Source organism: Mobula birostris, chromosome 10 (assembly GCF_030028105.1).
Source record: "Mobula birostris isolate sMobBir1 chromosome 10, sMobBir1.hap1, whole genome shotgun sequence".
Taxonomy (NCBI): Eukaryota; Metazoa; Chordata; class Chondrichthyes; order Myliobatiformes; family Myliobatidae; genus Mobula; species Mobula birostris.
The window spans coordinates 105,426,540-105,438,567 of NC_092379.1; the positions used below are offsets into that span (position 1 = coordinate 105,426,540).

At 38.0% G+C, this 12,028-nt stretch overlaps 1 protein-coding gene across 1 annotated transcript in view; it reads left to right on the forward strand.

Moving 5' to 3' along the window:
• The window catches only part of kif4 (kinesin family member 4), a 71,106-nt gene that overhangs the window by 40,921 nt on the left and 18,157 nt on the right, over positions 1-12,028 (forward strand). Inside the window, exons 17-23 of the mRNA XM_072270749.1 lie at positions 3,440-3,584; positions 4,382-4,492; positions 5,137-5,220; positions 5,614-5,724; positions 8,782-8,934; positions 9,472-9,569; positions 10,780-10,909. Coding sequence (XP_072126850.1) covers positions 3,440-3,584; positions 4,382-4,492; positions 5,137-5,220; positions 5,614-5,724; positions 8,782-8,934; positions 9,472-9,569; positions 10,780-10,909 — 832 coding nt within the window. The remainder of the gene's footprint in view (positions 1-3,439; positions 3,585-4,381; positions 4,493-5,136; positions 5,221-5,613; positions 5,725-8,781; positions 8,935-9,471; positions 9,570-10,779; positions 10,910-12,028) is intronic.

Consider the following 12,028-nt stretch of genomic DNA (forward strand, 5'->3'; position numbering starts at 1 on the left):
ACTTCATAATTTTCTGCACTGCAAGTTTATTCTTGATTGTTAGCAAAGAGACAAATGATATAGCCACCTAAGCTACAACTTACTCGTTTAGGTGTACCTGGGTCACTGGCCTCAGTTTGTAACTTGGCCCATTTATAGATAAAAACTGAGTTGTTGATTGCTGATGTGAAACATCAAGGCAGTATCCAATTGGGATCCTTTGTGGCATACTCAGTGAAAATATTTTAAGTATTGGAGAAGGGCTTTCAAATGATTCCAGAACCAAAAAAAAAAAGGTTGTGGAGCCAGTTGCTTCATACCAGGACTCCTCTGAACCAGTTCCTTGGTTCGGTGTTAGTGGGTAACAACTTTATACTGCTTCCTTTATAATAAATCATATGTCGTAACGTTCATTTTTTTTAAGTCCTTGGTTAAAATTGGATATATTTTGCAAGAACTCAACTATCAGTTAATGAAACAGCTGTGAATAAAGTTACTTGATGGTGTGCGTGGTAGTGGAATACATAGAAATTGGTGGAAAGAATGAGATAAAACAGGAATCTGAGTTAAATAAAAAGATTGATTAGATTAGGACTTTATTCTTTAGAACACAAGATTGAGGAGATTTGATAGAGGTATACAAAATTGAGGGTATACGTAGGGCAAAGACAGGCTTTTCCTACTGGGGATGGGTGGGACTGTAACAAGATGTCATAGATAAAGATGAAAAGTTTAAGGGGAACATGAAGGGAAACTTCACTGAGGGTTGAATGTGGAACGGGCTTCCAGTGCAAGTGATGTATGCAAACTCTATTTCAGTGTTTGAGAATTTTTGGATAGGTACATGGATAGTAGGGGTACGGAGGGCTATGATCCTGGTCTAGATCTATCGGAGCAGGCAGTTTAAATGACTTGGAACAGACTAGATGGGCTGAAGGGTCTGTTTCTAGTGTACTATACTTTTCTGGCTCCATAAATACATTTGCAGTTGATGTCTGCTACTTGCTTTTAAAGACTTATTGTAATGCCTTGAAGAGGCAGAATTATTAAGACTGTTGCTGGATACAATTGCTCTTGTTGTGTGGTAATTTTATACACAATCTGAGATCAGAGGCAGGAAGATATGAAATGTAGGGCAGCAACACACACAACATGCTCTAGAAATTCAGTAGACCAGGCAGCGCTTGCAGAAAAGAGTAAACAATTCATGTTTCAGGCCAAGACCCTTCATTGGGACTGATAGGGGCAGTATTAGGTTACATGGCCCATCAAGTTTGCTCTGCCAATCCATCATGGCTGCTTTATTATCTCTCTCAAAATTATTCTCCCACCTTCTTCCCATAACCTTTGATGACTGGACTAACCAAGAACCTGTCAACCTCTGCTTTAATTATAATCTGTGTTGGTATCCAGCCATCATGTAACTCCTATCAGGGTCTTTTTAACCTTTGCAGCTCCTTAACTCTACCCAAAAGGATTCTACATTTTACAATCCTATGTCACCTCTTTCTAAGGATTTGATTTCATTTTTTTTTTTAGTGACAGAGCCACTCCACCCCTTCTGCCTACTTATCCTTTTGATACAAGATGTATTCTTGGATGTCAAACTCCCAACTCTGATCTTCTTTCAGCCACAACTCAGTGATGCTCACAACGTCATGCCTCCTAATCTCTATCTATGCTACAATCATCTACTTTATTCGGCGTCCTGCATGCATTCAAATATAACACTTTCAGTCCTGTATTCGTCACCCTTTTCGATTTTGCCTCCTGTTACATTGCAACTCATCCCACTGACTACAATTTTGCCTATCATCTGCCTGTCCTCCTTCAGTCTCACAATACATTATGTTCACTTGTATGTCAACTGTCTCATCCTCTGTCTTATCACTCTAGTTCCCATCCCCCTCCCACCTTAGTTTAAACCCTTCCCAGTAGCTCTAGCAAACACCCAGAAGGGTATTGGTCCCCCTTGGATTTGGGTGTAATTTGCCCTTTTCGTACAGGTCATATCTTCCCCAGAAGAGATCCCAATGATCCAGAAATCGGAAACGCTACCCCCTGCACCACTCATTCATCTGCACTATCATCCTATTTCTGCCTCAAATAACATGTGGTACTAGAAGTAATCCAGAGATTACTACCTTAGAGGTCCTGCTCTTTAGCCTTTTTCCTAACTCACTATTACCACTGCACAGGGATTCTTTCCCCTATCCTACCTATGTCATTGGTGCCATTGTACACCATGACCTCTGGCTGCTCACCCTCCCTCTTCTGTAGCTGCTCTGAGACATCCTGGATATGATTGAACTGAGGTTGGAGTTTATTCTTTACGTTGTATATAAATATCTACTGTTGAGAAGGGTCTAAAACTGCTGGGCAACCTGACTGGTATAAATATGGTGCAGGAGGCAATTGAAGTGGGAGATATAAAACGATCATGTGTTAAGAAAGCTACTTTTGCCTATTATCAGGGTTATGAACATTTTGTGTATGGTGAAGAATTTTGGAGGTGGAAAGCACAATCCAGTTCCTGTCTGATCCAAGGTGGTAAACTTTTAAAACAGTGAACTTAATGTTTAGGACGTTTGTGTTGAAATTAAGTTGTAATTAAGTAGTTTATTACCAGAGTTGGGTCTAAGCTGTTACAGAATCAGAGGTAGGTGTTAAATGTAGGGAGCAAAATTTTTGCTTCATGATGTAGTTAAATCTTTACCACATACTTGATACCCATTCATGTTGAGGTAAAATTCTGGAAAACTGACAAAAACAATATAAGAATATGGAGATCAATTCATAACAGGAGAGGAAATTGTGGTACATAAAGATATGGATTTCATGAAAGATTGTAGTGGAAGAGGTTTGGTATTATGTGTCAGAAAGCACCAACATGATGGGAGGAAAAAGCAACTGAACCACAAAGATTTTGAGTGTTTTTAAGATAATTGCTGGATAGTGCTTTCATCTAGCCTTTGAGGTTTTTTTTTTACAGAACGTAATGTAGGGATAAAAGGTGAACATTTAGGACCAAGGTTAGAAGTTTATTTTAAAAAGCTAAGATGAGATGCTAGAAATCTAAAATAAATAGAAAATAATGATAGCTCGTTGCAGGTCGGACTACATCAGTGGAGAAACGGTATTGATAGTTCAGGTTGATAGCCTGTAGTCAGAAATTTCTTTCAACCCAAATGTCAACAATTACTTTCCCCACCTCACAGAAGCTTCTTGACCATCTGGGTTCCTCCAGCATGTTGTTTTTCATCGGAAATTTCTTCACTTGCACTGTATTGGATGTGACGGTGGCATTGGTTGCCAGTCCAGAGATCCAAAGACCAGAGTTCAATCTAATAGTGGCAACAGTATTTAAATTGAGTTAATAATCTGGAGTTTGTAAAACGCCCTCACAGTAAAGATAACTGTTTAAAAATCCATCTGTTTCACTCTTGGTATCTTTTTGTAGGGTTAGTGAACGTCGAAGGAAGCGTCTTCAAGAGTTGGAAACTGAAATGGCAAACCTTAAAAAGAAGCTGCAGGAGCAGTCAAAAATCATTAAAATCAAAGAAAAGTCGGAAGGAACTGTTAACAAACTGAATCAAGAGATTCAGGTAAAGTACATGTTTTTTTTCTCTCTATTGTAAAATAACCAAATCAGAACATTAATCTCTTTTAATTTGAAATGTAAATTTTGAAGTTGTATGACTCATTACATTTGGTTTGGTACTATCTTTTTAACCATTGATTTCCTGCCTCAACAAAGTAATTGTTCTGTAGTCTTATATCAAAATATTAATCATATTAGGCTTGTCTCTTTTTTGCACTGTAGCCCTGAAGTGATCAATTTTGTTGAATGTAGTTTTAGGAGTCTAATTGACATTCTGGTCTTAGAATGTTTACTTTATTCCTGTCCTGGCTTTGGAAATATAGGAAAACTCCAATAATCTAGCAAACTCTTGGTGTCTGAATGATAGACTTTACAGATTATTAAATATTCTCCTTTTGATACCCCAATCTCTTAATATTTTGTAAATGTCATTAGCTTAAACTTTAGAATAATCGTGGTCTTAAAGGTAACATCATAAATAGGGTTCTGGGAATCAGTTACCAAATAATTGGATAGTAAATTATTAGTTTTGCTGTAAATGTATCTAACCATTTCCATGTACTTCGTTTTTAATTTAATGCAAATTAAACACGGAATTTCTTTATACTATGTTTTATTTCCATGCAATATAGAGTATTTGTTTATGAAGGAAATAATAGAGATATAATTTGGTTAAGTTTTTAAAAATTGTAGAACAGTCTAAATTGAGATTATCCTCATTCAAATTTGTCTTGATTGTTCTGAATTCTTCACTTGGATCATCCGATATATTAAACCTTCAATGGCTGCCTTGTCTTCTAGGCTCTGAAGTGTCAGAGAGTTCAACTGATGCGCCAGATGAGAGAGGAAGCTGAGAAGTCTCGTAGATGGAAAGCAGAAAAAGACAAGGAGGTTCTGCAACTGAAGGAGAAGGTAATACATTAAAAATGAGTTAAAATGAGCATTGAAGTACACCTACTTGGGTAAATTTAAATTCAACCATTTTGAGTTGTATTATTTCACTTCCATTTTCCATTCATTTGTTTTCAGTTCTAAAAAAACAATAGCAAATACAAAACTCTTGGCACATGGATGTATAGAGAATGGAGGGATAAAAAGGGGTTAGTTTGTTAGGGATTAATTAATCTGGCACAGCATTGTGGGCCTGTTCCCGTGCCATTCTGCTCTATGTTCGAAGGTTCATTACTCTCCAATATTTATCACATTGACTCATTAACAATATCCAGATACAAACTTCCCTTTTTGTAGTGTGTACTTGAGACTGAACTTGCAATGTGTCCACTGGAGAAGTGGTCCTGTTGCATGATACGTTAATGTGAAACACTAAACATTAAAAATTTGGACTTTTAAACAAATGAAAACAGTTACTTTCTACTGTGACATGAAGATGAGAGAAGAGGCACTGTCTGACTATTAAAATTAAATGGCCTCTTCATATTGCTTATAATACAAATTCTATTTGCATTGTTTACTGGGGTTATCCTGGGAAGCATGTAAAGTAGAGGATACCACCAATGTTCGAACTATGTTATGAACTGATGTAATATTTTCTGTAGGATCGTAAAAGGCAGTATGAGCTGCTGAAATTAGAACGAAACTACAAACAGCAAGCAAACGTATTACGGCGAAAGACTGAAGAAGTGAGTATGGCAACTTTGGATCCTGGATAACAAGTTGGATCTTTTCTCCCCAGCTGTCTCCTGAGACCTTTGTACCCAGACAGGACAGGGGACTGAAATTTTTTTTTTTAAAAATAAATTAACTGAAAAATATTTAATTGTGTGGAACAGTTATTGAAAATAAAATAGAGATGTTTGCTTTCAGATCAAGATTTAAAATTCTAAATTTTAGTGCAAATACATTGTGCTTGCAATAGTACATTGCTTTTACTGGATTTCATTACTTGATGGTTGATCTTTACATAGTAACTTTCTGGAAAAGGCTTTTCTGTAAACAAGACTGCGTGTGGGGCAGGGCAGAGGGTCTGGTAAAGCTTGCTAGATTCTAATCTATTACCTCTTTTGCCTCCTCAGGCTGCTGCTGCAAACAAACGTTTGCGTGATGCGTTACAGAAGCAGAAGGATGCTTCTGAAAAACGGAAAGAATTAAACCGTGGAATGGAAGGGACTGCGGCTAGAATTAAGGTGCAATCAATGTACATTTGAAACGTTTCTAGTTTGCTTTCCGCTACGAACATTCTATACTGGTTAAAATCTTGTAGTCAATGTACCTTGTTTTCTTACTAATGATCTGCAAAATAATCAAACATCTTAGATACTCTACAACAAAATGCATCTAAGTATGGTCTTGTTTTCCCTTAAAACCAATATTATATGGAGTGTATACTATGCCACAAATTAATTTAATCGGGTTTACATATACTGCATCCATAGAAATTGATCAGAGGCTGGTATCAATAAATGAACAGCATACTGATTCCCTGAGGTCTTTTCAGTTTTGTAATTTGTGCCTTTTAGATGGAGTGTTGAAATACAAACATAATCTTGGAAATGCTCAGGAGCCTGGATAGCATTTGGATGAACATAGAACATAGAAAGCCTACAGCACAATACAGGCCCTTTGGCCCACAAAGCTGTGCTGAACACGTCCTTACCTTAGAATTACCTAGGCTTACCCATAGCCCTCTATTTTTCTAAGCTCCATGTATCCATCCAGGAGTCTCTCAAAAGACCCTATCATTTCCACCTCCACCACGGAGAAATGGTTTTGATTTTTTTTTTTTTAATTTAACACAGTTCAATGAGATCAGATCTCAAGGACCACCCTCCCCAGCCCCACACACTTCCCAAACATTCCTAGCAGTCTTGTGAGTTTTTAATGTACTCCTGTATAATCCATCCCTGGAATCTAAGACCAGAAAGTGCTGCAGGTGTGATCTTGCCTCAGGTTTATCTATGTACCTTCAATAGGATCTCTTTCTTTGTACTCAAATTGTCTTGTAATAGATTTGTTGCAATCTTCCTAATCACTTGCTCTATCTTCAAGTTAAACTTCAGTGATTCCTATACGTGGGCGCCAGGTTTAAGTATTTTGTGGTCCTCTGTTTTGATACTTGTAGATAATGTCAAATTCCCTTCATATACAGTAAATTAAAGACCTGTAAATTAAATTGTGAACAACTGCGGTCCATGTGATATTCACTAGTCAAAGCTTTCAGACCCAAAATTTAAAACAAAACATGTTTATTCCTGCTTTCCCATTTTCTGTCATTTTTAACTATTCCTTAATGCACAGTGTTGCACTCTTCCATCCCACATGATTGCTTGGTTGGAGGTTTTTCAAAATCCAAATATACTATATGCAATGTTTTTATTTTCTCCCTTGTTCCTGTTAGTAATAACCTCAAATCTAACACATTTGTTGAACAATTCTGGCCTTGCCTAATTATATTGTTTTTCTACTCCCATTACTTCCTTCTACGATTTTCTTCCACTGCTGCCTCTAGGCCAAGTAATCTGTAGAACCCTGTTTTCATTCTCCTCTTAAATAATGGAGTTACATTTACAAATTTCCACATATGGAACTGCTCTACAATCCGATGAATATTGGAAGATACCTGAGAATGCTCAGTAACACCCTCTTCTAAAAAAGATCGATGGGTAATTGGAATTAATCACCTGTTGGATTCATTAATTTCATTCCTCAACGACCCCCCCCCACCCCCTGCATCCCCATAATACTAATTTCTTTCTGCTATCTGGATGGTTTGCGTCACCTTTTAAAAACAGGCAGCATATCCTTCATCTCTCTTCCATTTCCTTATTATTTCTCATGATCTGCAAGGGCCTTGTATTTACTTTTGCTAGTCTTTCATCTATTTCCTATTTCTGCAGCCTATTTCTGCAGCCTATTTTTGTTTCTCACTAGATCACTTCTAATCTTTCTTTTCTAAGTTTTTGGTCTTGCTGAATTGAAGTTTACCAATCCTGTAGTTGGCTACTCATTTTGACAGTAACCTTTTTTTTTCATCTGATACTGCCATAAACACTGGTTTGCTATGAGTGGCCTGCTTTCCCTGATGGCTCTTGTGTATGAAAGAATATATTAAGTATAAGGCCATAAACCATAAGACATAGGAGCAGAATTAGGCCACTCAGCCCTTTGAGTCTGCGCCACTATTCCGTCATGGGTGATTTATTATCCCTTTCAGCCGTGCTGTCCTGTCTTCTCCCTGTAATCTTTGAAACTCTGACTAATCGAGAACCTATCAACCTCTGCTTTAAATATACCCAATGACTTGTCCTCCACAGCTGTCTCTGACAGTGAATTCTACAAACTCACAACTCTCTGGCTAAAGAAATTTCTTCTCTTCTGTTCTAAAGGGGCATCCTTCTGGAAAGGATGTTTCCTGAGTGGGTGAGTCCAGGAGGCTGTGCTCTTTGGTCCTGGACTCGCCCACTAGAGGAAACATCCTCTCCACATCCACAATCTCTGCCCTTCAATGTTTGACAGGTTTCATTGAGACGTCACCCCACCACCACCACTATTTTTCTAAGCTCTTAATGAGTACAGGCCCAGTGCCTTTGCAACCCTAATTTCTGAATTTTTGCCCAAATTAGAAATAGTCTACATCTTTATTCCTTCCACCAAAGTGCATGATCCTACACTGTATACCATCTGCCACTTCTTTACCCATTCTCCTAAACTGTCTAAGTCCTGCAGCCTCTCTACTTCCTCAGCACTACCTGCCCCTCCCCACTCCACCCATCTTCGTATGAATCGCAAACTTGGCCACAAACCCTCGTTCATGTCATTCAAATCATTGACTTATAACATGAAAATAAGTTGTCTCAACACCAACTTGTCACTGACAGCCAACTAGAATTATGCTTTAATTCTTTAAACATCAGTAATTGCCTGTCCATCGTCTTGCTGTTTTACTGGAGTTTCACTATTTATCAAATCCAATGCACATTTCATATCTTTAGAATTTTTTTACTTGGATTTAATCATTTGCAATATTAATATTACATTCTATCATATTATGATTGCATTCCTAAAAGTCTGAAAGTTTCAGGTTGACTCTTCGTGCATGTTATTAGTAATTATTACTAATACAAGGCATGTTATTTTATAAAAATCCTCATGTGCCGATCATTACACCAAATGTACATTGCTTCAATAGCTTCGTATCTTCACATTCAAATGAATTGTGTGCTATAAGATCTTTTATTTTGTAGAATTGGCTGGTCAATGAACTGGAGGTACTTGTAAGTATAGAGGAAGCTCGTCATCACTTGAACACTCTACTAGATGATCGGAAAGTTTTGGCACAGGAGCTTGCCTTTCTCAAAGAAAAGAAAGAGGCCCATCATCCACCACCAAAACTTCGGGTATGTATAGGCTACAAAACCAAAGGAGCTTGAAAGATTGTCTAGTTTGATTTCTGTGAACAAAATTGTAAAAGGTATGAAAGATCTTCAAAGCTTTAAGCTTGTACTGTAATAAGTGGCAAGCTTTTTGGAATGTTATTTATTTTTGGTTGTGTTCAAATCTCTTCTACTCTCAACATAATAGTTTAATTCCTTGAAAATTAATTTTATTGATGATGCTGCAAGTTCTTAGTCCTTTGAAAATATCTAGCTATTTTGATTCCATCAGCTTATTGTTATCAAATTTCTACTGTGGTTATGCTTTAGTTTCTATTGCAAGTTTCTGCAAATGCCAGCCAATCCCATGAATCTAGCCGCTTGCAGGATGATTTGATTGTGTTTTTAAAGCAATTTCTTTTAAATCACATTTCCACATTTTACCCCAATTTGATTTCCTCCATTTATCTGCCTATCCTAAATGATCAGCACATTTTCCTGCTTAAGTAGAATTTGTACTTGCGTCTTTCTCCAGTTTCAGTGTGCTTTCTTTTTATGTAGAGGCGAACTTTTACATTAACTGAGTTGATGAAAAACACAGAACAGGATCCATCTTTAAAGAAGCAAATTGAAAATGTGGAAACAGAAATAGAACTCAGGTACTTGGTGGAAACATATTAAAATATTATGCTGGTACCATTGGTACCATTGTTACACTATTGTTACCTTCCAGATCTAAGCTACATTTTCCTGTAAGTGTTGTAAATTTATTTTGAAAGTAATTGCTGCTATCTAGCAGGAGATTAAATTATATGAACTCTACAGTAATGAGATGAACTGTATAATCTTGGGGTACTTGGAAGCACATGATGGAGGCTGTAGTCAGCATGATTTCCTCAAGGGAAAATCTTGTCTGACAAATCGGTTGGAAATCTTTGAAGAAATAACAAGCAGGATAGACAAAGGAGAATTGGTTCATGTTATGTAGTTGGATTTTCAGAAGGCCTTTGACAAAGGCCTTTTGCCCCCTAGGCCTGAGTCGACGTAGTAGTAGTTTGACAAAGTGCCGGACATGAGGCTGCTTAACAAATTACGAGCCCATGGTATTACAGGAAAGATACTACAATGGATAAAACTGTGGCTGATTGGCAGGAGGTAAAGAGTGGGAATAAAGGGATCCTTTTCTAGTTGGCTGCCAGTGTCTGGTGTTCCATAGCAGTCTGTTTTGGGACCATTTCCTTTTACATTATATGTCAATGACGTGGATGGTGGAATTGATTGGCTTTGTTGCTAAGTTTGCAGATGGTATGAAGATGGGTGGATGGGAGGGCAGGTAGTTTTGAGAAAGTAGAGTGGTTATAGGAGGACTTGGACAGATTAGGAGAATGAGTAAAGAAGTGGCAGGTGGAATACAGCATCAAGAAGTGTATGGTCATGCACTTTGGTAGAAGAAATGAAAGGGTTGACTATTTTCTAAATGAGAAAGTTCAAAAATCTGAGATGCAAAGGGACTTGCGAATCCTTGTGCAGGATTCCCTAAAGATTAACTTGCAGGTTGAGTCCATGGTGAGAAAGTCAAATGTGATGTTAGCATTCATTTCAAGAGGACTAGAATATAAAGGCAGGGATGTCATACTGAGACTTCATAAAGCACTGCTGAAGCCTCACTTGGAGTATTGTAAACAATTTTGGGCCCCTTACCTAAAAAATGATGTACTGACACTAGAGGGTTCTAAGGAGTTTAATGAAAATGATGCCAGGATTAACTGACTTATCATATGAAGTGCTTTTGTCTCTGCCTGTGTTCAAAGAATGTGGTGTTTTTTAAAAAAAAAAGTCAGCAAATTCTCATTTGCGTTGCTATTTTAGGAGTGCTCAAATTGCTGATCTCCAACAAAAATTGATGGATGCGGACAATGAAGAGAGGCTTAAACATCGATGGGATTCAATTGCCACAATAGTGGAAGCAAAGTGTGGATTAAAGTGGCTGATGAAAGAGGTAAGGAGTGACCAAGCTGAAGCTGTTAAGCCACAGTGCATTACTGGTTATCTGTAATAAGCACTACATCAGAAATGAAAGGAGCAGGGAAAATAAAATGTACAGTGCCCAAATCTGTTAGGTCTTTCATTTGAAAATACGAACTCCTGCTTGAGTCTCCATCTCCAAGACTGAAATGCTGGAGATTTTTCAAGCAAATAGACTTATTTGGGTGTCATGAGTACATTTTCCCCTGCCAGACATTACAATTATCATTGCCTTCTCCTAACTTTCCACTCTTCCAGCTTCATACTTAACTGGAGCGCTATGAAAATCAGCTTTTTTGATTGTGCCTTTGTCACCTTTTTGTCAACTGGTTCTTCAGTATGTATGGTCTTATGTTAATCAGGTATATAATTTTGTACCAATTGCAATTTGCCCATCGCCACAATAGGTCAACGGCAGATGCAATCCCAATAGCTCTTCACATGGCCGTAGACCAACTGGACAATACAAACACCTATGTCAGGATGCTGTTCATCGACTATAGTTCAGCATTTAATACAATCATTCCCACAATCCTGATTGAGAAGTTACAGAACCTGGACTTCTGTACTTCTCTCTGCAATTGGATCCTCTGCTTCCTAACCGGAAGACCACAATCTGTGTAGATTGGTGATAACATATCCTTCTCACTGATGATCAACACTGGTGCACCTCGGGTGTGTGCTTAACCCACTGCTGTACTCTCTATGTCCATGACTGTGTGGCTAGGCTTAACTCAAATACCATCTATAAATTTGCTGATGATACAACCATTGTTGGTAGAATCTCAGATGGAGACAAGAGGGCACACAGGAGTGAGATTGCCAAATAGTGGAGAGGTGTCGCAGCAACAACATTGCACTCAGCGTCAGTAAGTCAAAAGAGCTGATTGTGGATTTCAGGAAGGGTAAGATGAAGGAACATGTACCAATCCTTATAGAGGGATCAGAAGCAGAGAGAGTGAGCAGTTTCAAGTTCCTGGATGTCAAGTTCTGAGGACCTAACCTGGTCCCAACATATCGATGCAGCTATAAAGAAGGCAAGACAGTGACTATACTTCATTAGGAGTTTGAAGAGATTTGCTATGTCAACAAA